The sequence below is a fragment of the Chamaea fasciata genome, unplaced genomic scaffold (genome assembly GCF_029207755.1).
Source record: "Chamaea fasciata isolate MVZ Bird 193981 ecotype frontalis unplaced genomic scaffold, bChaFas1.0.hap1 SCAF_18, whole genome shotgun sequence".
Classification (NCBI taxonomy): Eukaryota; Metazoa; Chordata; class Aves; order Passeriformes; family Sylviidae; genus Chamaea; species Chamaea fasciata.
The window spans coordinates 8,159,085-8,184,702 of NW_027094103.1; the positions used below are offsets into that span (position 1 = coordinate 8,159,085).

Consider the following 25,618-nt stretch of genomic DNA (forward strand, 5'->3'; position numbering starts at 1 on the left):
CCTCCTCCGAGCACAAGCCTCGAGTACTCATCCAAATCTCACATGACTGCTCTCAACTGCTGGGATCTTGCCCAGTTTTGGATGCACGTATTTGATTATACTACAGAAACTCTTCTGTTTAGTGTAAGTTTAAGTAATTATTGGGCTGGAAGGGAAGGAGACAAGATCTTCACCCTGTACTTAGCCATGTGCTGAAAGGGTGTGGGGATACTGGGTCATATCTGTGCTCCACTGAACAGCACCTTATCTTCATGAGGTAAAACAGGAGACTTTGGCCTGGAAAGAAATGACCACAACTGAGCAGCTGTGACATTTGTCTGGGGTGTGGAGAAATGGTGGCATGATGATGTTCACCTGGTGATACACAACTATCTGACTCCTTGCCCCCTGTGCTCTACATCCAGTTCTCTTTCTTTGGGATTGGAAATATTATTCTTATCCAGGGAAACATCCCCTGCTGGTGTTAAAAGTTACATATTCCCAGAAAATCTGGGGTAAATTTCAGCATCTTCTAAGGAAGAAAAATTTCCTTGAGTATTTCCTTCCTTCTTTCCTCCTCTGCAGCAGCTGTTGCCTCTTTAAAGAGCAAAATTGGGCTGAGGGGAAAGGGAAGAAGTGGCTGAGTGTCAGTGGAAAGCAGTCCAAGGGATTATGGATGGGGCAGTAACACCACAGCCAGACCCATACTGAGAGCTGAGCACCAGGATCAGACGGAGTGGGAGCTATCTGGCCTGAGGCTGCTGCAGCCTTTTTTTTATTGTGTTTCCTTCAAAGCCAGGTGTCTGTGTTCCCTGTGGATTTCATCTGTGGAGAATTTATCACTGATAAATAACTGTTTGTGTTGAATTTACAGATGAGCTAAACTGTTTTCTTTAATGTTGCAGTTTAGTACCTTTTCATTTTCAGGTCTGTGTGAGCACTGGCATTGAAAGGAAATAAATCTGTCACTCAGATAATGTATTTGCCCTTGGTACCAAAATACATAAATAAGAGTTACAAGGTCATTAGGCATATCAACAGAAAGAAAAATCTGCTGTGCATTAAATAGCTGACTTCCAGGCTGGGTTGGGCAAATAGCAGTATACTAAAGTGTACTGCTTATATCTCCTTCTGATTGTGAAAATCAATTTTTTTTTTTTTTTTGGTAGCACTACCTCTTTGCACTGCAAACCCTCTTCACGTGTCAGTCGAAATTTATGAGCAGTGTGTTTTTCAGTGTATTCCATTTATCAAATGTAAATTTCAGTGGCCAGTGATTTACTACAGAAGTCTTTGGAAAGCAGCAAGTAAATAGTACCGAACAAAGTATTAAAAAAGAAGAGGCAGAGCAGAGGAGATTTTATTTGCCACTTCCCAAGCACTTCATCTTTGTCCTTGAGAAGGCAGGTTAGGTGGAGAACTGCCCCAGTATAGTTCTGGAATGCATCTTGTATGGAAATGTGCTTTTATTCTCAGTAAAAGGCAACCTTGGAAAGTACTGAATTATTGCTTATATTTTACTACCTTTCATTTACTTCAGCTAGACTCCACTACTCGGTGCAGACCTGAGGGAGCTGAATCCTTAAGCCTCCCTCACTCTGCATCACTCCAGTTCTTGCTGATGCAAAGAGACAAGTCCTCATTGTCCCCTGCCAGGGAGTTCAGAGAGTAAACAATCAGCAGGGAGAAAATTGCACAGTGTGGGTTCCGTGGTATCTGGGCAGGCTGGGTGATACAGTCTCCACTCAGCCCCTTTCAGCCCTCTTTGTCAACTCAGGGGTAGAGAGATAAGATGATGAGTGATCTGGAGCACCTCTCCTGTGGAGACAGTCTGAGAGACTTGGAGATGTTTAGTCTGGAGAAGAGAAGGCTCTGGGGTGACCTCAGAGCCCTTTCCAGTACCCCATTCATGTGTCAAACACAACCAGATGACACAGCTGATTTTTGTTGACATTTCAGTAACAAACACCAGGTTAAAATAACACCCATGGCAGAGGTTACCACCTCACGATTTGTTCTCTGCCTAATGGTCCCAAGAGCAGTGATGTTATGGTGAAGGACTTGTCTCTTTATGACTTCTAAACTTATGTCCCTAATGCAGCCATCTGCATCCCCCTCAGACTCCCCTGCAATGCTCAGCGAGAGGTAAATTGGGCGATCCTTTTGACCCGTTCGATAGCCCTCAACTCTCTACACACAGGACCTGCAGAGAAGCACTTGCATTGCCTCTAAAGGGGGAAAAAAGAAGCCACGTTGGTGTTTTCTGTGCCTCTCCCAGGTGTGGCAGTGCGGGGGCAGCATGGAGGTGCTGCCCTGCTCACGCGTGGCGCACATCGAGCGCACCAAGAAGCCCTACAACAACGACATCGACTACTATGCAAAGCGCAACGCCCTGCGCGCCGCCGAGGTCTGGATGGACGACTTCAAGTCACACGTTTACATGGCCTGGAACATCCCCATGGCAGTAAGTACAGCTCACACTCTGTCCTGGGCAGAGGCAGAAGCACCAAGCTGTTCCTCGTTAGCTCTTGGAGGTGAAGGGTGTTACTGCAGCGGCACAAAGTGGGCTAAGCTTAGGGAAAGTGTTTTGGGGCATGCTCAGTACTGAGACTTCTGCCCTGTGAACTTGCTTCCTCAGTCTAAGTTTAGTTGTGCACTCAGTCCAGACTGTTGTATGCAGTGACACAGATTTATCATTTAACCAGAGCAAAATGTCTCAGGTTTATGTGCTCCCCCAGAAGTCATTAATTTGGGGCGCCGTTAAACTCTGAGGTGTTCATATGCTACAACGGTGGGGACAATAGAAATGTCCATAAATAAATATCATCATTCATTGTGAGACTCAGTAGACCTCAACAGCATTGAAAAAAAGTATGCAATAAAAGAATCACACATTAAATAGCTTTATTGTCCACAGGCTGAGAGGTACAATATGGGCACATTCTGCTTCTCACTGCGCATACGAATTGTAGATGGCGTGTGGGGGCCTCTAGGAAACCATGTAATATAAATATTAGATAAACTGTAGGTTCAATTTATCACTTTGTTCTGTAAGTATATCACAGGCTACGTCAGCACTGAGCGTAATTCTTGCAGAGAAGAGTTTTATGTTATATCCCAGCCAAGTGGAAGCTGGCTGTTGCTGTATTCCTTGGCTGTGTTTGCATTCAAATTATTCATGTGAAGGGGCACAGGGAGAGCAGCTGAGGGGTAACACACACTGATCTGTAAGTAAGGATGGTTTAGTTAACCCTTTTAACAGGGGTTTGCCCAGAGCTGAAGCAAATAGGAACAAAAACATTCCTATCACAACAGGAAAATATGCAAACCCAGCGGCATCTTTCGGAATATTCAGTTATGACCTGGAGTTCATCAAAATCATGGGAGTCTTGTCATAGACTTCATTAGATTTAGTCTGTCCTAAACATCTACTCATACTTTGGTACTTAGTTAATATGTGAAACCACATTTTTGTTCTTTCCTCTTACAGTTTTTAAAATACACATACCTGGAGGAGCAATGTTTCCTCCTTGTCCATGTGATCTCTGAGTATGTCAGATATTCTCACAGCTCTAAATTCACTCACTGCTGTTCAATGTTGGACACTGGGCAAGGTCTCCGAAATGTGGTTTTGGTGACTCCTTTTGGCACAAGAGATAATTGAAGAGAATTATTTTGCCTTAACAAAAGGCTATACTGCATCACTTTTTCCACACAATTTCTGTGACAGTAGGAGGAAGACAGAACAGTGTCCATTAAAGATTTAAGAACATTTTGGCCCTCTCTGCCCACATAAAATACACTTGCTAAAATGGTCAGTTTTCAATTAGGAGATGAAAAACTAACCTTTGTAAATTTGCTTGCTTGATGACATGTGCAAATGAATTCTGAGAAAAGATATTTAAATAAGCATTTACACCAAAACATGATTTCCTTTAATCTCTCTGAGATTACTTATTGATGGAGTTTTCTGCACTGAGCTATACAGCAGAGCTTTTAAAAAAGCCCAGGCACATCTACAATAAAAGACATAAAACCAGCAGAAGTACTGAACATTAAAATTTCCTTTCCATAAAATAAATTGATTGATTGATAAAATGTGCATCATAAAAATAAGCCCATTAGCTCTCAGGAAAAGGAAGCTGATGTTAGTTTTCACTACATTATTCACTGTACTGGCATAAGCCATCACAAAAACCTTCTGCAGGGGAATTAGAAACCTTGCTAGCTGGCTAAAAAGAACATGTCCACAAAGTAAATCCTGTGGACACCTCATTCTTGTACCATCACACTGTAACCTGCCCATGGTGACTGGAGCTGGCACACAGGGTAAGCACAGCTTTTCATTGCTGCTCAATTTGCTGCTCTTATGCTCTGTAGAAACGGCAGTGCAGAAACGGCACTGTGTTGCCTCATTTTAAATAGGGCAGAGGAGAGGCAGGTAAAGCACATGCATTTCCCCATACCACAAAACCAATCCAAATTAACTCTTTTAAAACTCCCACCATCTTTTTCACAACTCACAGGTTATTGAGAATGTGTGCATGTTTATCTAGATCAGCAGATGGCCTTGGGCACACCTGCAAGATCATGTTCCTATAACCTTCAGCAGGAGGTCAGCACAGCTTTATTTCAGTTAACCAAATACTTGCAGTGTCCCCACTAACGATCTATTCCTCGACAATTTTAGTGGTAAAGGAATCTTACTTTGAATGATTTATTGCACTGAGTGCCTCAGAGGATTGCTCTCCTTCCACGCAGCCTCAAGTACTACGTAAATTAACATTCATTTGAATGGATGCTGCACTGAGGGCCCCTGACAGAACGTGCATCAGCAAGCAGCAGTGAGCACAGCAAACTCTTTATGTGGCAAATAGGAAAACCTGTTCAGTATTACACTTGTATTCTCTCCTGAAAACCAGGCATCTGCTGGGGATCTTAGTAAACCCTGAGCTAAGATTTGCTGCTGCCTTGTAACCCTGCATTAAAAACAATCCGTAAAATGTACAGATATTCTTCTGGAGGAAAAGCACAAGGCACTTCAGAAAGATCTCATGCAAAACTCTCCAGTTTCAGTCCATTTGATTAATATAGTGTCAGAAAAGGTTTTTGGATGAGGGAACTCTTACTGTCTTAATGTTGAACTGGGATGATTTATAACACTTTAAATCAACAGGACCCACCAGTTTTAAATGGCTGACTTTGTTCTTATTAACTTGAATCTTCCAGCCTGTGTCTTTCATGGGATTTGTATTTAAACGTGAACTAAATTCTGAAGTAGAATTATAAAGGTTTTGAGTTTAACTGCATTCTACGGCTCAAGTCTGCAAATGAGCTCCAGTTCTAGTAAAAACTGAATGCTGGTCTATATAAATGCTTAGTGGAGTTTAATGACTTTTTGAGCAGCTTTGCTTTGAAGTTTTAACAGATCTGTTCTGACATCATTTACATTACGGAATACTCAAATCTCTTACTGGAGTAAAGCGTGACCAAGCTGCCATATTTTAGATCAGAATTACTGCCTAAATTCTAAATGAATCTGAAAGCAAAGTCTTCAGGATTGATTGCAAACACTTAGAACTGCTGTAAGTAACAACATTCTTATTGTATTCTTATTATTTTGATTTATTTTGGGGTTTTGCTTGTTCTTTATGCTTCTTTTTCCACTGGCTTTCATTGATATTTATTGTCTGCACTCAACAGCAGCTGTTTGGTGAGCTGCTGCTTACAACAAAAGAAGGAAAATAGGGAAATACAGCTTGGTATACAAAATGAACTCCAGTTTGATTTCAGTAAAGATAGCAACCATAAAACCAGTGCAGTGAGATTTCTTTATTCGTTTTTCTGCTTTGCAGAACCCCGGAGTTGACTTTGGAGACGTTTCTGAAAGAATTGCTCTGCGACAGCGACTGCAGTGCCGGAGCTTTAAGTGGTACTTGGAGAACGTGTACCCTGAGATGAGGGTTTACAACAACACAGTCACTTATGGAGAGGTACTGCATGTCTTTGGAAACACATCACAGCTGCCCTCCAGCAGTCCTTTCAGAGCTGGCTATCAGGATGTACAGAGCCATTACACATCAGCACAGCAGTGGCAACAAAAATTCCTTCCTCTCCTTTTAATCAGCACTAAGTGTTGCATTGCACTCCCACACCCCAGTGGGTGTTTCCATACTAGGAAAAGAGTTTAAATTACACCCCTGGAACTTTTAAGGAAGAAGAACCAGAATCTTCTATGCTTCTCACACCATAATTAGCCCAGTGCCAGGACAAAGGCATGTGTTGGATCTTTGAAAATGTATCTCAAGAACTGTAGCTGTTTCTATTGGGCGGCTTGCCAAAAACCCCTGTTTGATCACTGTATACTTAAGAACAAGCACAAAGTCTCTCCGTGCGTTTTGGGGTGTCTTAGCAGGTACAAGGGCCTTCCTGCACTGTGCACAGCTTTTGTTCTTTTTTTCTGTATAGCTTGTTATTTTCTCTTTTATTAAAACTTTTTTTGCTTTTTCAAAACACATGCGATCAGCCCTCTCACTAATTATTTGAGGCCATTTCTGAAAGGTTGCTGGTCAGCCCTCAGAGCTTGATACACCTTCCTGGGGCTCATAACAGCTGGTCTCATGCAAATTTGTATCAGCTAAGGAGTGTGGCTTTGAGAAGCCCCACTCCTTTCATTGGAGGGCAGCAGGTGAAGTCATCCTTACTGACAATGACATACAACCTCCTTGGCTCTCGTTTTAAAATACTGAGACATAAGTTTGAGGCAATCATTTTCCCAAATGATGCCTCAGACATCATAAAGAAAATGTCAGTGGTCAACAGGGCGAAAATAATTGTCTACATGAGCTGCAATTAATCCGAAGGCAATATATATTTTCCCACAAGACAACTAAATAGAGATTGTTCCTTCCTCTTCCATTTGATTGACCTCATATAAAAATAAGTCAGGCACTTGAGACATTGATATAAATTGCAAGTTTTATTCCATATTATCACTTTGCACCCTAATATAACTATCCCTATGAGGAACTGAGAAAAGACGTTGAGTAAATTCAAGAGGAGCTGTTGGTATCTGTCAGCTCTGAGAAGGTCGATAACAGTGAAGATGTTGGCAGAAGTGCCAATGTTGTGTCAATTATACCAGACCCTGAGCAATCTGGGCTCTAAAACAAAGTTTGTTCCTCTTGAGCTGTCACACAGAAGGTTCTTGAGTCCAACAGGAAGTTCAATGATGCAGATAGCAAATTCTTTAAAATTTTTAATAGAATAAAGTCACGCAAGGTATTTACCTGGTATAAACCAACTCTTTCAGTCTTACTTTAGGCTTCATCCTGAGTGACACTGAGCTTGTTGTTAAGTACTTTCTCTTCTGGTTATTTTCCTGGAGGAAAAGAAGTCTGGATTTTTGTGAGTTTCAAGGAAAATAAATATATTGAGTAGATGTGAAACAGATTGAAACAGTAGTAAAAATATATTTCCTAGTGACTCAATTCCCACTTTTTTAAAGCTGTCTCATAAAGCTGTCTTCGTCTTCTTTAGCCTTTATAGCAGCAAAGCCACAAAATAAACCTCCTGAAATTTAGTTGTTGGCGAGCCCCCTTATCCAATCGGATTCCCTGTTATGCTTGTACACTATAATATGAAGGATTATATACTGATTTTTTTTCTGACACTTTATGCAGCAGCTGTTTCTAAATTAAGGAGGTGGCCAGACAGGTACTTCACAGTCTAAACCAAAACTGACCTGTTGAGTCTTTAGAGGTGTCTGTCTAAATAACTTCTTGTTTATGATATCTCTAAAGTTTTTCTATGTTCAAAATATGTGTGTAATGATTCCAGCCTCAAGAGAAAGTCTGGAAGGGTTTTCACAAGAGCTCCATCCCAGTTTATACAGACTTGTAAATTCTCCTTGTCTGGGGAGGCACAGGAATTTTTCACTTCCTTGGATATCTGAATCTGTGCCCTCTCATAAAATGTGCTTTATGTCGCTTCTGTACCTAACAATGTACTATATTTTCAGTTCAAATAAAAATTTTCACATGCTTTTTCGGGGTTTTTTATCAGGAATAGGAAAAAACAAAAGCATTTTACATCCAACACCAGTCCTGGGTGGCTCCTATCCTGTTTGTAAAGACACACTCTCAACTTACAGGGTCAAAATTTAAGTTTGCACAATGGCAATTTGGAGCAAAACTTGGCCTGGGTTTCTTAGGGTAAATTTTAGGAAGTTCTGATCCTTGAGTAATTGCCAAAAATGTAACTCTAACCCAAGTATGTAAAGACAGCAGGTTGTCCAAGTAATGTCTTTTCCTGGAGCAGATTCACTGCTGGCACCCTGTCATAGCTAAAGGAGAAGCATGTGTCTCTCAGAGAGCAGTTTTACACAGTTCTTGTTCCAGGAGCTGCAGCACAGCTGAGATTTAGCTGGACTGGACTAAAATGGGGATTAATTTCCAACTGAACTGTTTTCATTCTGATCTGGTTACAGGTGCGTAACAGCAAAGCCAGTGGCTACTGCCTGGACCAGGGAGCTGAAGAGGATGACAAAGCCATCCTTTATCCATGCCATGGAATGTCCTCCCAGGTAAATGGTGAAAATCCCATCAGTAGTGAGAAACCTTGAACTTTGAGAATATTCAGAAGAAACAAAGACTAAATCGATGTATTTGGGTTGAGTTTGGCAGGATAATTCCTGAGCTGCAAAGGCAAATGTTTGGCTTTACTCCAGTCTTGTTGAGTGCCTTTTCCAGGGTTGTCCAGCATGTGAATCTATACTTTGTAGTTCCCAGTTAGGAAAATAGAAGATTCACATTACTTTGTTTAAATAACAGGGATCCACTGAAGATTAACTAATTTAGGTAGTCTGTGTGAGTCAGCAGTTCTTGTTATGACATGACTTATTCATGGTACCTCTTTAATTTAACTGTTCCTTGGTCCAACAGGCTCCTGGGCAGAAATTATTTATCAAGCTGCTGATTTGATTCCCCAAGTAGGCAAGAAGTTAAGCACATATTTAACATCAACTTCAAAGGGAATTAAGAAAATCCTCTCAGTTAAGACTTTTCTAAAATATAAGATTTTTTTTTTTGTGGTCAGTCCCTGTGCATATTATTATTTTCTTACAGATGTCTGAAGATTTTAAAAAGATTTTAAAATGACATTTCTTCTTTCTATGCTCGTAGTGATTTTACTTATACAAGTTGGATGTTATTTAAATCCAGGACGTGAGCTTCTTCTGAAATGCAGTTCTAGTTTCTTTTGAAGTAGCATCTGAGTCAAAACAGTGTTAATGAACATTCTTATGTGTAAATAAACTCTGACCTTATCAAGCTTAACAATTATCCAAGGTTCAGTCACACATATATTGATTGGGAGTCCTGGCTCGTGCATCACCACGGAGGCAAAGTGAGACAGACAGTAATTCCTACTGGCACAATGTCCGCCTTTGGCAGGATCATTATGGAGTATTTGATTGACACTCTCCTAGTAGAGGTGGAAAGAGCAGCCTTTGAATAAGGTAACCAAATAGCGTTGCTCAATTAGATGTAAATTAGCTTCTCAAGAAGACTCTCGTTAGAGATGTCAAGGTGCTCAGAGAGAGTTAAGTCTCTTGCTCCATTCTAATCTGAACAGAAAGTTGCAAATTTAAGTCCTTCCAGAAAGTCCCTTAGCAACATCTAATCTCTATCAGTGTGCTAGCACTTAGAGAGGTAATGAAATAAATGGTTCTGACTGTAATTTATTTTGCAATTTAAGTCCTTAACCTACTTGTTTGCCTCCATGATTCCTGTTCTACAGAGTAAGCTTTGACTTCAGGAAGAAAATAGATGAGGACATAAGTTACAGTGAATGTTTTCCATTTCCCTTTAAAACAAACAAACAAACAAACCAACAAAAAACAGGAAAAGAGTTTTCATTCTGCAAGAAACATCAAGTCAAGGTAGAGGTGATGTTTTATCTAAGTTGAGTATTTCACAGACAAGCATGAGTTGAAGCCACTCAAATGCAGCCAAGTTAATTAATGATTACACAGCTGGAAAACTTCTATCATCTCACCACAATTTACAAAATTAATTCAGTGTGAGAACCACAGCTGCACAAACCCTAATCAAGGATATTCAAGCACATAGCATGAAAGGTGTTGACAGCAAGCGTTTTAATATATTAAATAAACATTTTTAAAGCCCCTCTTCTAATCAGCCTGGGTGAGCATAGTTGTCTACTGCATTTAGCTTTCCATTTCTGACATTTTTCATCTCAAGCATAGGACATAAAATACCCCTACTGAGCCGAGATTTGGGTTATTTGTACATGCCTACTGAATATAAATTAATATAAATATGAAACTCATTTTCCCCAGTTGGGTTATCACTGGTGTTCAGATGTCCTACCAACGTGAAAGCCTCTCCCTGCTCAGCTACAGCCTTGTTTGTTTTTCATACTCTTCAATTCTGACAAGCAGATTTCCAGTGATTTTAGTGTACACATGGTTCTACTGCAACCCACCCAAGTCAGGCAGGTGTTTAAAGAAAGCTGAGTTAGGAATACGATTATTGTTCCTCTGTGAAAAAACGTCCTTTTTCTCTGTCTCACCCTTCTGTTTCCCTTGGATGTTGTTGTCCTGCATTACAGTGGCAAAATAAAACCACTCCACTGTCACTGCTCCATGAACAAAATGCCTTTCCCTGTGCGTATTTTCAAGATCAGTTTTCACCATGATAAATCACATCTTTATAATGACATCAGCTTTTAAATTTCTTTATTCAAACAGGGACAAACTCTTTTATGGATGCTCTGGAATGCATTTAGCCAGAGTTTACATTAATTTAGTTTAATGAGTTTGACTTGAGCTAAGTCATTGTAAGCTAACAGCTAAGAATATCCAGACAAGGTTTTGCATCAGTCTGAGTCAATTTCAAAACCTATTTTACAGAAAAGTAGTGTCCTTTTTATATGTGTTCATTGGATCTGAAATTTGAGTCTAATGGCTTTCTGGTAAACACCATTTTCAAATACTGCTGGGAGAAACAGTCCAGGGCTACAGAAGATTTGTAAATAAAGGGGAATGTATTTGGAGTCTTGAACTGCTCTGCCTCTGTGTGTGGCCTCCATTGCACTATCAGCCGCAAAGCCCAGTGGTTCTTTACACTTTTGTTGTAAAATATTTCTGTTAATTAATTAAAAAGAGGGGGTTGTGAGGACAGATACAGCACCCCTTAAAGTGGAATGTGTTATCTGGAAGCTTCATAGAATGGTTGCAGGACATGCAGGTTTTGAGCCATGTGAGAGCACTTACACAGCCCCTGTGGAAATATTCACTGTCTCAGAGTCTGTCTTGAATTCCGTGATGTGGAGCTGATTATATGATCTGTGAAAGAGAGGAGAACTTAATGAAATGGCATCTTGGGATGGAAGGGCCACGGTGAACAGTCTCCTTCTCCACCCTCCTCCCTTCCCTTTCACAGCAGAGAGAGGGGAGGCTCTGCAGCTGTGAAAGAGAGAACTCCCTCTGCATTGAGAACAACCAGAAGGAAGGGAGAGCTCCGTGCTCGGATTCCTGGGGCTTGCAGCTACACAAACAGAGGAATGAGAGGAGATGAAAGGCTCTGTTTAAACTGTTGCTAGAGGGCAGATATTCAACATTTTGCTGGGTAGAGCTGTGACTGCCCAGATTTGCGTGCAGGGCAGCAGGGTGGCTGAACAGGTGGTTTCTCCGCTTGCTGGAAGCGGTGGGTGGGATTCTGGAGCAAACATGGAAGTTTAATAGCTTGTGATCTGTTTGCCTTGAGGGGACAGGTATTCTGGAGATGAGGGGAGTTTGGGATTCCTGCATCACTCACTGTTTCAGTTCCTGTGTCAGCTGACAGCTTGCCATAACTGCAGGACTGAAGAACCATTAATGATTTCTTTTTGCCTGGAGAACGAGAGAGAAAGGTTAAATTCAGTGTGGAAAGCTACCAGGCCCATTCTAGAAACTGTTCCCTATGAACAATTACCTGTAATCAATTGGTGTGTTTTTCACTTGACTGGAAATTAGCAGGAATGGATGTTTTTGAAGTCAAATCCTCCAGTATAAAGCTGCCATTTTCTTACCACATTAATATTCCTGGAGGATCATATTCCATAGGCAGCAGCACTGACTATTTTTGATCAAGGTGTGGTGGCTTTGATAAGTAACCTTTGATATCTTTTGCATTCTGCCCAGATTTCTGAATGTTGAAGGGAAAACTATCCTATCTTACATCAGAATAGCAGATGGTATCAGGATTAGATCTTGAGTATTTAATAGAGCACTTGGCTTCGGTGTCGTCTGAATCCTTCAGCTCTTCCTAGATGAAAAACTGAGTGAAGGTCCATCCCCATGTGATGTATAAAAGTGTGCTTCTTTTCTGCAGCTTGCAATTTGGAGTGTGTGGCTATCTAAGGATCTCAGCCCATCAAAACCTGCACTTTTTTTTTTTAATTAATAAGATTTAATGTTCCTTAATAAGGAGGACTCTGTTATTTGATTTTGGCTGGTTGGCACTGGGAATGGACTTGACACAATGTATCATGCCCACAAGTCCCATCACAAACTCAGGGATTATTTCTTTGTGGATACATTAGTGACACTTAAGGTCAAGTTTGAACACGGGAGATGTATTTTTAATTGGCTTTATCCCAGTTCCTGCTTTCTATTCTGTAATAATAAGCAACTTATTTTAATGCTTATTTTATTTTCATGGTTTATGTTGTCTCTAGGAAGTTAAGATAGGAATTCTTTGGAAGGAGATGTTATTAATCATACCGCAGTTTCTTGAACCTTAATTTCTGGTCTGATTTTGCAGAAGCAGGCTCTACAGCTTTCCTATGCAATATGGTCTGAACTGAGATAATTCTTTCTGGGTGGGTTTCGTAGAATTCTGTTTTATTGCGGAATAAGCCTAAGTTTTCATGACTGTAGGAACACCTATAAAAACTTGACAGAAAGTGCCGATTCAGGAAATTAAGCCCATGTTGTTCCATTTGTCTCAAGATTGCACAGATGACAGTTTCCTGCACCGAGCCATCACTGACCCTGTTGAGCTGTAACACAAACTGCCACTTTCAATACTGCAAATAGTTTAGAATGGAGTTAATGTATCTTCCACTTCTAAAGCCTAAGCAGGACTGGTACTTTCTGCTTTGATAGGCTGCTTCTATTACAAAGTCCTTCTCAAGTGCATGACCACTGTGATGCAGAGCACATGTGACTCTGGCTGCTGAGATTCTGATGACAGAGAGTGTTTTAGACCATTTTAATACCAGACAGAAAATGCTGCTCATCTCAAATAGAAAAATCTATCCTATCCTACAGAGCAGATAGCCCATTGTAAACAGTGCTTCTGATCATCTACATAAGGCAAAGCCAACAAGCTTGTGGAGTGGTATTTTGGGACTACAGAGAGAATAAAGACAGCAAGATGAATACATTTTCTGGTCAGTGTTTCAGCCATACCTGCAGTTCATTTGAACTCTGCTGAAAACCCATTAAATAGGAGTGTGAAATATACAGTCAGGTTTTATTAAAAAAATTTAAAAAAAAAACAGAGAGAGAAAATGTGTTTTATTTGTATTTTTTTTCCCCAGCTCCTTTTTATGTGAAAAAAACCAAAGTTAATTTGGCTCACCTGGCAGTCCCTTCATATTTTGAATTACTTTGCTTGCTTGAGCTTATTTTACATATGTCCCTCCTAACCTCAGAGTGGGAAAAAACCCCAGAAGTGTCTTGATTTAGTGTGTACAGACTGTGCCATGACAAAGGCACTGTTCATACCCAGAGCATCCTCATGTGGTTATCTCTGCTTTCTCTGATGTAGGCTCTCTTCTACCTCTGTGCTTCACATGGCTGCTCTGAACAGAAGTGGCAGGTGGGAAAATGAACACATACTATGTCAAAGAGCATCTGGTCTGGGAGCAAGTAGACCATGCTCTTTTTACCACCAGCAAGAAATGATTATTCACAGCATGATTCTTCTGAGGTTAATAAGGATGGCGGTAGAAAGCCAGACTCTAATTTGAGGGGTTTTTTGATTGACTTTTAATGATATTTCACACACTGGTCAGTGGCATCCAATAAATGGCAGGCACTTCTGACCTTCCTTCCCTTTCTTGTTAAGTAATTGCAGCCATATAGCAGCAATAGGACCAGACAGGCAGTGAATTTCCTGGGTGGTAATTGCATTTCTTTGGTGGCTCAGATCCTCACCCTGCAGCATCCAGACTCACAGCAAGCAAGCCACGTAGCTGACTCCACTCTGCAGTCTTTTGGCACCTGGGTGTTGAACTTTCAGAGTAAGAAGGGCAAAATATTATGCTGGTTTAATGACTCTGGGTTTAAGCACAGAAGTGAGAAGTAGATAAGTCTGATTTGACGTATTGGCCTGCTGCCAAATTAGCATCGTGCATTTTCCCTTTAATGTGCTTTACACAAAACCGAAATACCAGAGTGTCATTCTTTATTATGTAGGCCTGAAGCATATGTTAGCAAATTTTCTGCCATTCCCCTCATGGTTTCTTTTTTCCCCTCTCATATTTTTGGATACTGGTTGCATGGTTGGATTTTTTTCAGTAATGTTTATTTACTAAAACTAATTAGACTTGTTGCTATCAATAGCCTCTAACAGACCTCTTAAGAACAAACTGCATGACAAAATTGACATCGTGTCCTTGTTAAATCAGCTCCTGCTGAGTGGGCATGATTTACATATTGATTACTTCACTTCCTTGATTGCCCTTTTTGCAGCGAAGTAGTGGGTGGGGAGTGGTGGGGAGCAGGAGTGTGGGAGAAGAGAATGTTGTGTTCTAGGTTTTACCAACATTCCCGAGAGTCACCCTTGGGCAAGATATGCCAGACCCCATTGTGCAGCAGGACAAAGGGCTCCTCACCCTCTCAAAACTCTCCTTTTCCCCCCAGCTTGTCCGCTACAGCTCGGAAGGTGTCCTGCAGCTGGGGCCGCTGGGCTCCACCGCCTTCCTGCCCGACTCCAAATGCCTGGTGGACGATGGCAAGGGCAGGACACCCACCCTCAAGAAGTGTGAAGACGTCCTGAGGCCAGCACAGAGGTTCTGGGATTTCACACAGGTGTGGAAGAGCTCAGGAAGCCTCGAAGAGAGAAACTGGAGAGGAATGATGCTCTAGAGAGTATTTAATGAAAAACAAGGAGGTCTTTGGAGGGCTGTACTAGGAATTCCCCCCCAGAACTTTTTAGAAACAGTCAGATATGTTTTGCATAGATTGTGTGCTACCCAGGGATATTCTTTCATTATTACTAGAAATTTTGGGGAATGCTTTCTAGGAATTTTTATTTATTCTGTCTTGGAATATTCTCAATTTTGGTCCTGGTTGTTAAGAACATGCTTATAATTGTTTACTGTCCAGGAGTCTTTGCATCTAGAACTTTTCTAGAATTTTTCTAGCCCCCTTATAAGCATGTTTTAATATCTAGAATCTTCAAATCATTTTTAAGACTTTCAAAAGCATTTATACAGTCTCTGGGATTTCCTGTTTCTTGGGCTCTGTAGGCATTCACTGGTGCTTTTTGGAGACTTTCTAGAGATTTGGGGGGATTTTCCCGGCAATTCCTAAATGTACGATTATGAAGGAATTGTTTTGGTACTTTTTATGTATTAGCTAGCTTTTTCCTAGGAATTTCTAGCACTTTCTGGGGCATTTATCACTTGATATATGCAGAAATGCATTTTATAATGTTTTTTAGGGATTTGCACATCTAACACTGTTTTTTCTAGTCTCTTCACCTTTTGTGTTCCTTCCTCTAATCCTTTTTTTTTCCCCCCTTCTTTTTTTTCCAGAACGGTCCAATCATCAGCAGAGACACTGGCCGTTGTCTAGAAGTGGAAATGTCAAAGGATGCAAATTTTGGGCTCAGATTAGTTGTACAGAGGTGCTCGGGGCAGAAATGGATGATTAGAAACTGGATCAAACATGGTCGGCACTGACTGTGGGGCTGAGCTGCCTCTCCTGCTGGTGTCCATTGCTCAGTGTGCCATATCTCGTGAGGCATTTGTCTTAAAGCAAATTAGTTTGAACAGGTCTTGGCTCTCAAGAGTCCTCCATATTTGGGCATTCTAAGGAAAGAAAGAAGAAAAAGGAAAGCAGACACACACATGCCCTGTTTGACTCTTCCTTGCTCCAGCAGATGATGTGGGGAGTTTAACGAGAGTTTTCTGTTGGTTTGGAAGTCTTGTGAAGACCAGAACACAGCAGGAAGGTGGATTCCTTAAGCTCTCCTAGAGGAATTGACAGACAGATCTTTCTATTCTGAGTTCAGAGGAGACGTCCCAATACTGCCTCATAAAGAGAGTTCTCCGATGGGTAGCTTTTTAGCTTTAAGTTTTGGACTGGTGCACAACTCCTATGGTGAATAATTACGTGCCTTTTTTATTGTACTTCATATAAAAGAGGACTGGAAAAATCCTACCTTTTCAGCATGTCTGGTTCATTGTACTAAACAAGAAGATCTGTAAATAACACTGGAAATACAATATATGATACATTTCAAGGTTGATTGTTTAGGGAGTCTCTATTTCTAGAAAGAGACTGTTCCACAAATGTTTACAGGTGGTTCTCAACCTTCGAGCTGCTGGAAAGCAGCATTTTAGAGACCTCTTCTAGTTAGACACAGGTAAATGTTGAATAGGTAAAATAGCCACATGCTCTGTCATATTGCCACATTTTATATTTGTTGGCTGTAGAGGCATCACAGCTTAGCACTTGGATATTTGGCGCTCCTGAGGCAGTCATTGTGCTGGTGGATGAGTGGATGGATTTCAGGAGGGCTCAGCTGGCCCCAAAGCCCTGAGTGTGTGTAGGTCTCTGTCCTGCAGGTCACTGTTGTGTTGTTCCAGAGACTGCCTGGAACAAGGATGCTCCTTAATCCGGAAATCAGTTGACTGGCTTAGGTACCATCTGTGGAGCTTAAAAACTTGGATCTTCCATTTTGTTTCCCATCCTGTGAAAATGTCAAATGTGAGCAAATATGCTTTGTGAGCACTGTCTAGACAAATTTCCTGAACAAACCAACAAAGTCTTTTCAGCATTTGAAAAACAAACAGAAGCCTAGTGATAAGAAGGCAAATTAAAGCAAGAGGTAGGGAGCATATATAAATAATGTTACTCTGAAATATAAATATTTTACTGTAGATGACCAATTGGCAGCATCTTTGTGAACCTGAATTTAATAATGTATCCAGTGATTCATGCAGGATCAGTGCATATGGACAGAGCAGTGACAAGGTCTTATCCAAAAGGCTTTCAAAATGGATGGCCACTGTCATCAGCAGGTTTTGAATGCAGGTCCGTGGCACGCAGCTTTTCTGTCCAGATGATTTCAGTCATACTGAAGGAGAGACACAGATGGTATCTGTTAAATATTTTGTAGTTATTTGAAAATAAAATTTGTTTTGTTTTACCGAGCCAGGAAAATAGGTAATTGCAGTCACTGTGGTACCATGAATCTTGGTGATCTGTTCCTTTAATAACTTTTGCCATTCCTATTTCAAGGCATGCTGAACAAAATTGAACGGAAACAAAGTTAATTTTTCAAGGGCATGGTATGTAATAAAATGTTTACTTTTAACATGCAAAATCCGTCAATTCTTGTCAACTTTTGGTTAGTATCTAGAAAGCATAACACTATCTTTTGCCCCAACTTTATTCTTGAAATGGAGTGTGCAAGATGCAATACAAGGCCAGTTGTCCTGGAGTTTACTTGGGGCTAATTGCTGATCTTTACTCATGTCTCATGGACCACGTTACACATGGACATATACAAAAGAATAATTCTGGGTGAGATTCTAGATACAAAAATGCTTCAGATTCTGTGTTTATGGTAAGTTGTACAAAACCTTTAGAACAGTGTAATAAGACCTGCAGGGAGAAAGTATCTTTAATAAATCAAGCAATACAGTATAAAATCACGGACAATCTCAGTATTGAAGCCTTCCCGCAGGTCCAAAACAGGTAGGAAACTTCATGCTAAATAAAGATTGGGAACAGCTGCCCTGCATTTAACCTCCTTATGTTAAGCTATCAGACAATTTAAAATTGTATTTACCATCTATGCAGCAGATGTTGAAGGCTTTGTACAGGAGGGAGTTTTAAGTTAGTTTTCATTTTCTCTCCAAATACAATTTCCACCTTTTAAAATGTATGAAAGCTGTGTTCTCCTTTTGTTTGCTCTGATGGAGTTTTACTCCTTGAGGGAGGTGAGAAGGCAAAAGAATGAAAAGATGGTTTTGCCAGGTGAGATTTTGGGAGAGCAACAGGTCGTACACACCCATTTTTAGTCTTTCTGGTGAGTAAGTGCTAACTATTTTATGTGAACATGGCAGGACGTAGCAATTAATTATATATCCGTGTGACTAGTAAATACCTATTAAAGTTACAGTACTGAACAGAAGCAAATATGCCACATGCTTTCTTTTTCCCTTTTATTTTTCCTTGTCTTGAATTAGCAATCTGCACTTGATCCTTGGTTAGCAGTGGGGCAGCCTTTCAAACCCTGGGTAAATGAAAAAGGAAAGCTGAATATTTAGAGGAGTACTGGGGTTTAAATCCACTCTCCTAAAATGAGTCTTGCATGGGCAGTTTAGGAGCTTTGAAGCTGAGAGGATCAGATAGATCTGTGTTTGCTGGCAGAGATTCCAAGGGAGATTTCAAACCTTCACTCTGACGTCACCATGATGAAAGAGAGTTGGTTGTCTTGGAATTTTGCCCCTCAGTGCTCTGAGCAGAGCGTTTGACTGTGGCCACACTGTCTGTGAGTGGTCAGTCCTGGCAGGTTTGAGTGCCAAGGCCACCCGCTGCAGGAGGCTTGCAAGAACCAGACTTAGGGTATAAGAAGGAAAACAGGTTTTTGTGGTAGATAAATGGCTTTGAGATTTACATAATAATATAAAAGAAATCAAATGACCCTTAAAAGGTGGAGCTGGTATTTTATGTGATTGTCATTTTTTAAGACTTGCTGGAACAATTTCTTATATTTGCAAAACACATCTGTTGGATTAATTTTACTTTGTTCTTTATCTGTATGAACCACTGCTTTGGCTGTGGTACTAACATGGTGACTCTGCATGTGAGAGGGTCTTAAATATTCTCTCATCAAAGGAATAATAATAAAAAAGCCTTGAGTATTATCTGTTTTAACCAAAGTCTGTGGTTCTTTTGTCAGTGTTTCACCCCATAGTATAAATTGAAATCCCGCTTAATGGTGTTCAAATTTTCAGTCTTGTTTCCCACAGTGCAGCATTCTAGATCTCATGAAAAGTATTCAATGCAGTGTAATACGCCTTGTGGAGAAAATTCAGATCAAAGGCTTTCTATGCTATTTTGTTTGATTTAGGGGATTATGGAACTAAATACTAGGTCATAGGACAAAAGAATAGAAGGTAAGAAAGACCAGCACACTGGTAAGAAAGTCTAGCCCACTGTTGTCAAAGCCAAGCCAGGATAAATATACTTCTCTAAGCATGTCAGGGTCCCTAAAAATTAGCTTGAATCCTAAGGTAATAAAAAGCCCTTTCTTTTTTGAGAGTTACAAACTATTTTCCAAGCTGAATTTATTTTCAGTTTAGTTGAATCTATTTGTTCCTCAGCCAGAACTGTCCTCTAGCCTGGCTTGGTGGTTCCTGAGGCATGCTAAGCTCCTGTGGGAAGGAGCCAAGAGGGTTTCACTGGATTCTCCTGCAGTCATATAAGATCTCTAATGTGCTCACCCGCCCGAATTCTTCAGGGCTGTTCCACATGCAAAAAACCAAACTCAGGTTCCACAGAAGTGATCTAAGACCAAAGCATGGAAACAAACAACAGGTCTTGATGCATATTTTGAAGGTGTTTGAAGGTGTTCATTCAGTTGAATGAATAATTTGGGGCTCAATGTGTCTGAAGATAAAGCCTTCATGGTCCTTCATTTACATTCCTTTTCATCAGCCTGTTCCTTTTTAAAAACTGTGATGAAAACCTCACTTGCCATGTGACAAGGGGTGTAATCTATCTGACACAGGATAGCTGCAATTTTAAGTACTTAAGCCAGAGCTAATAAGATTTAATGAAATAACACCAGTCCTAATCTGTTCTTTGGATCAATTACACAGCATGTAATTCCTTCAGTGTCCAGTATTCATTTGAAATGGTTCATTACCAGCCATACAAAAGTGCATTATGGCCTGTTTTGGGCCATAAGGGAGTTGGGCTATAAGAAGAACTACAACAGAAGCTGTAGTTCAGAGGGAGTTTAGAATATTATTATTCAGTTAGGGCACAAATACCTTTGATTTTTTCATGAGAGGCTTTGGGAGGAAGAACAACTACCAGAATTCACTTGATTGAAGGTGTTTCTAACAATGATGTTCTATTTTTGCCTGCTGCTATTTTGACTGCCTGCTTCTTAGTGCGGATCAAAGTCAATGGTAGAGGTCATACCACAGATAAAAGATGGTATTGCAAATTAGAAGATCTAGCTAACAGGCTGGAAAGAAAACAAGGAATGATCAGGTCTTCACATGTCTCTAGATCTAGATGCCACCACAGTAAACTTAATACCCAAAAATTCTCTTTGGAAAGAATCCCAAACTGCAGGGTCCTCTTTAGTACATTATAATGGATTTCAAATTGGCTTCATAAAATACAGTGACGTATATTACAAAAGCATTAATGACATGTAACGAAAAGATACTGAGTTCAGGGGCTGTCCTAAATAACAATGGGTTTTGGCCAAGAATGCTTTCAAATACCCAGTGAAACAATATATGGAAACCTGCTTTTGAAAAACAATTTCTGTGTCAAGAGTGTCTTCAAAGACATGTAGAAGCATTGATTACTTTTCATAGTATTAGTGTTTCCTATTGGCTATCAACAAGTGTTGTGCAGTTTTCAAACTCTTCGTAATGTTTAACTAAAATGCAGCAACTAGAATGCAAGTTGTGACTGCAAATAATTTTTCATTATGTGGCACATCATCAAATCAATTTGTATTCACACTGATAAAGTTAATAAATTACTATGCATTTTACTGCTGACATGAGCTGCATATTTTATCATTGTACATTTGGATACACATATTAAAATTCAAAGATTCACACAAAGGAAAACTAGAAGAACAAAGCATATGGGCATTTTAAAATTTAAATTTCACATATTGTGTTCTGAAAGGTAGTCACCACACACTCGTAAGAGATTTGGCCCTGAGGGTGCACATCCAAGACTGGATTGATAACAGCTCAAACTACTGTCATCTACATATCCCAGCATGTCACCACTGCAAACAGTCAATAATTGGTGTTAAGAAGAATGAAATAGGATGCAGGGAAAATGTAGAATGATCTTTTCACCAAATATCTCCCCCTAATTTCTCAGGGTAAGGCCCTCCCAAGCCAGAGGCTCTGCACAGCAACCCCGCCATTAGATTTAATGACCCTCGGCCTGTATGTATCCAGTCCACTTAGAGCTCTGGATATCACAACACCCTGCTGTAATAAATAGCACAATTTCTGTGAGTCAGTACCACAGCCTCTCATTCCATAGGATGCCCTGTAGTTCTCATATGGTGAAAAGCTGTGAATAACTGCTGCCAACTCTTTTTTAACACCCTTCTTAGTCTGACCTCTGTCATCCTGTTTTAAAATGTATTTCTGAACTGACTGTCATGCCTTTTTTTTTTCTTTGTGTCACCAGCAAATAACTTTATAACTGCACAAGCAGATGCTCTGTGTCATCTCTTGTGCTGGGTGATAGCAGGGTGAGAGCCCATCAGGTTCCTGAGTTGCTCAGTGGGATAAAACATACATTGCTGGTTTGAGCATTGATTTTGGATCTCAGCCAGGCTGTTTCTCCAGTATGTATGACAAAGTTTGCAGTTTGTGATCAAGGAGAACAGAGCATCTGAGAAAGGATCCAAGTCCTTCTTTCACTCTTGCCTGCCCTGCTGCTTTTGCTGGCAGGAGGCCGTGGAACACCCAGGATTATGGCCAAGTGACCAGGATGGGACATGAGCCCATGTTCCTGACACTCTTACACCCCTCTGGTTCAGCTGAATCAGCTGGGTGACATCTGAATGCCCAAGATTTTTCCTTCCCAATTTCTGCAGGGATAGTGACTGCCTATGTGGAAGACCAGCCACTGATTCCCTGGTTTTCCCAGAGGAGGTAGGGTTGGCTGTAGTCTTCAGGTGGGTGACAATACCACCAGCCTCAGAAGGAATGGCCTTGATACAGCCTTGGCAAATTTAGCTCCATCCCCAGGAGCAGTCTTTGTGTTCTTTCCCATTTCTTTGTAATGCCACGCTGAGGACTCTGTGTAGAAACACTGCTCTGTTTCCAGCCCAGGCATTCTATACACCCAACTTCCTATTGTAATCAAGCCAGCATTTTTTGGAAGGAGAAACATCACCTTTGAAGGTACCATATGCTTGCTAGAATGAATGTTTTGTGAATAATATCTGGCAAAATTAGGTTTATACAAATATTTTGTCAGCAGTTCTGCATCTGAGAACATTTGTACTGTGGAAGTTATCCTAAGAATCAGATTTTTCACTGTTAAGAATGTATTTTGTGGATGTAGCCACCCTTTTGTTCAATAAATCTTCATGAATTGACTGTGAATCATTACTATGTGCCTGTAACTGAGCACTGAGTGGCAGTGATAATGATTTTTCAGCCTGTAATGGCTTGGTTGTGTTTTTGTTTTGTTTTGGCTGTCTGTTGTTACTGTAATGTAGTTGAGCACATTTATTAGTTAGCCTTGCCTTTGCATCCTGACTCATTATCTGAAATTTAAAGCAAGGAAACAAGGATGGGGTATTTTTCTGTCTGTAATGTTGAGGTAAAAGCAAACAAACAGACAAAACCCCCTTTCTTTATTCTAGAATTTATGAAACATTCCTAACTTGTGATTTAATCCAAGAGTTTCTTTCAGTATTTAAAAATAACTGTAATCCTAAGACCCAGCAAACAAAACCCGAATGCAAATTTAGTGCAAGGTTTTTCTGGACTTTATTCTTCTTATCATTAGCCCAGTTTTACTGCTTAACCATATCCTACAATTTTCCTTTTAGGATTCATCTTTTTTCTATCAACCTTCTTTCAGGTGTGTTACTGATGTAGACAATCTGCACTGGGGAAAAAAAAAAAAAGAGCTTTGTAACTAACAAAATTCTGTCATTTGCAGAACTTAGGGGTAAGGCTGCGACCAGCGAAGTGATGTGACATTCATTGGGCCGTGTGTACGACATTATTTATTTTAAAAATCCAAGCAGAGCTTCCTAACAGCCTCTGTCTTGATGGCAGTGCAGGCTGTAAGAGGAATCTTTGGGTGGGCCCTGCTGGCAGAAAAAATTCAGGAGTTACAGTATTGGGATGGGAAGGGAAGGACAAGGCACATCGGGATTCCCTTGAACTGGAGAAGTGGGAGTTAAAGACTGAGCTGCACTGTCCAACCTGGAAAGCATGAACTGACACACAGCAATTCGCCTGGTGATAAGGCCCTGGGTTTTTTACACGAATAACTGAGCTTTAATATCGGGATTTTTATCAGGATTCAGGAAAGATTTTTCTGCTTTTGCAGTTTATTACAGTGGAATCTGCCTAATCTGTTAACAGAGCTCCAAAACACACAGGTCAGTGCTGTGGTGTGTTGGCAGTGAAACATATGCCAAAACCTGTTGAAATTCTCTGTGTACTTCAAGCTTTGGCATTCTGAGGAGAAGCTGGTGCCACCTATCTTCAAAAAGGAAGAAATTTAACACTAAAGTGATGTGTTTAAACTGGAGAAACAGCTATTTTCGTTGAAAAGCTGATTGTTTTAAATGAAAAAGGCAATTAGCAAGATGTTGGGGCTATTCGGGATGATTCTGGGTGAAGCGCTGACCTGGCCACTCTCACCTGCAGAGGTCAAGGCTAGGCAGATCCTGGGTGTCCTGGTCTTGCTGACCAAAGGGAGAGTTATGAGGATATAATCTGCATCAAGGGTGCAAATGCCAGTCAAGCAGATCAACTGAGGTCCAACTCACCACAATTAAGCAGTGAAATATTTTTGTGAATCTGAACCTAAATAACTTTTCCTCCACTTTTTCTCTTTTTAGATGGTATAGGTCATTTTGAGTCAGTCTTGAGAGCAGAATGTAGGTTCATTAAAGTGGCACAGATATTTTGAAAATGTTTTTCCTTTTTCTTTGGAAAGGTAGATTTGGAATGATAACCCTGTTGGAGTTTTTGTTTGAAATACTCAGAATACATCCTAGCATGTCCAAACTGTTTTTTTCTCACAGTCTCAAGCTGTCATAATACTGAGGCCCAGGATACCGCATTGTGCCTTATTCTTCTGAAAGGAAATTAAGTTCAAAGCTTCAGTGGGCTCCTGAGGGGCAGTGAGGGATTTGTGTTGTGTTCAGCCTGATTGGAAAAAAAGTCACGGCACTTTTCATCTCTTAGGGGCCTGCTTCATGTTTTGATCCTGGAGCCAAATCATCTTTCTTAAGTCTGAATCAGAGACCCTTTTTGCCAGCCATCAGGCCAGGGGGTCATAAGGCTTTTCTCCCTCTTTATGACTCCGTGTAACTATTAAACCTATCCAAGACCTTACAATTCTAATGGCTTTTGAAGTAAAAATTTAAGTTCTTTGCCTGAGCACAAGTCAAAACAGTGGACCTTTAGGTTTTCTTTCTTTCCTTTCCTTTGAAATGCATTGATAAATGCATGGGTGATCAACTTAGTCTGAGGCAAATGCACACAGCATCATGTCTCACGGAACTGTTCTTTGATACACCGTGCGAAGATTCAGCTTAAGTAGCAAAATGCTGGCTGCTTAGATAAATGAGGCTCCTAATCAGTTAATTTGTGCCAGGCCTGAGGACTTCATGAAAACCTGTGGGTTTAATGTGCCATGTATACATGTCATCTCTATATTAATATTCTAAACACTCTAAAATAAATAACACTCTAAAAACTACTTCTCCTCCTCTTGTTAATGTGCTGATGAATTCTGATTTAAGATAAGGTTCTGCCTTACTCGGTTTGTAATTATCAGTGTGACATATATCACAGAGCTCTTATGGCACACAGAGGCCAAACACTAGAAGCACATCAACACCGTCATAATAGTGGAGAAGGAGATGACAAGTAAAAACTGTTTTAAATGGGTTTTTACAGTCTACACCTCCACCATCCCTCCCTCTCTTCATTCCCCAAGGTGAATCTCTTGCTGCCAGAACTAAGAAGTTCTGTTCTAGCGACGTTTTGTTGTACCTTATCTCATAAAACAAATGTTTTTCCAAAAGCTTTCTTATATGAAGGCAATGAAGTAAATCTAATCTCCAACGTTCAGCTCAGGCTTACAGAAGGGCAAAGAGGACTCACTTTGGCTTGGATGACATTTATGGCCTGCAAGCAGCTCATGGATATGAAAAGGCAGCATGCTGTTCTCTGTAGGGTGTACAATCTGAAACAATTTTATCAGAAATACTAGATAGAAATCTTAATAAGCTGGAGTTAAACAACTGGGTGGTTTTATCTTGGAGGCAAAAAAACCCCAAAACAAACCCCACTACGTTTAAAATTTGCCATATGCACAGTAACTTGCAGTTAGTAATTAAATTCTCACAACATC

The 25,618-nt window shown here is 40.4% G+C and overlaps 1 protein-coding gene across 3 annotated transcripts in view; it reads left to right on the forward strand.

Annotated features, from left to right (window-relative positions):
* GALNT9 (polypeptide N-acetylgalactosaminyltransferase 9) overlaps positions 1 to 19,142 on the forward strand; it is a 128,350-nt gene extending 109,208 nt beyond the window's left edge. For all 3 annotated transcript variants that reach the window (XM_066199744.1, XM_066199742.1, XM_066199745.1), the window contains 5 exons: positions 2,258 to 2,443; positions 5,835 to 5,972; positions 8,468 to 8,563; positions 14,915 to 15,082; positions 15,811 to 19,142. In XM_066199744.1, coding sequence (XP_066055841.1) covers positions 2,258 to 2,443; positions 5,835 to 5,972; positions 8,468 to 8,563; positions 14,915 to 15,082; positions 15,811 to 15,957 — 735 coding nt within the window. In that variant the 3' untranslated portion in view covers positions 15,958 to 19,142. The remainder of the gene's footprint in view (positions 1 to 2,257; positions 2,444 to 5,834; positions 5,973 to 8,467; positions 8,564 to 14,914; positions 15,083 to 15,810) is intronic.
* Positions 19,143 to 25,618: the final 6,476 nt, after the last annotated feature.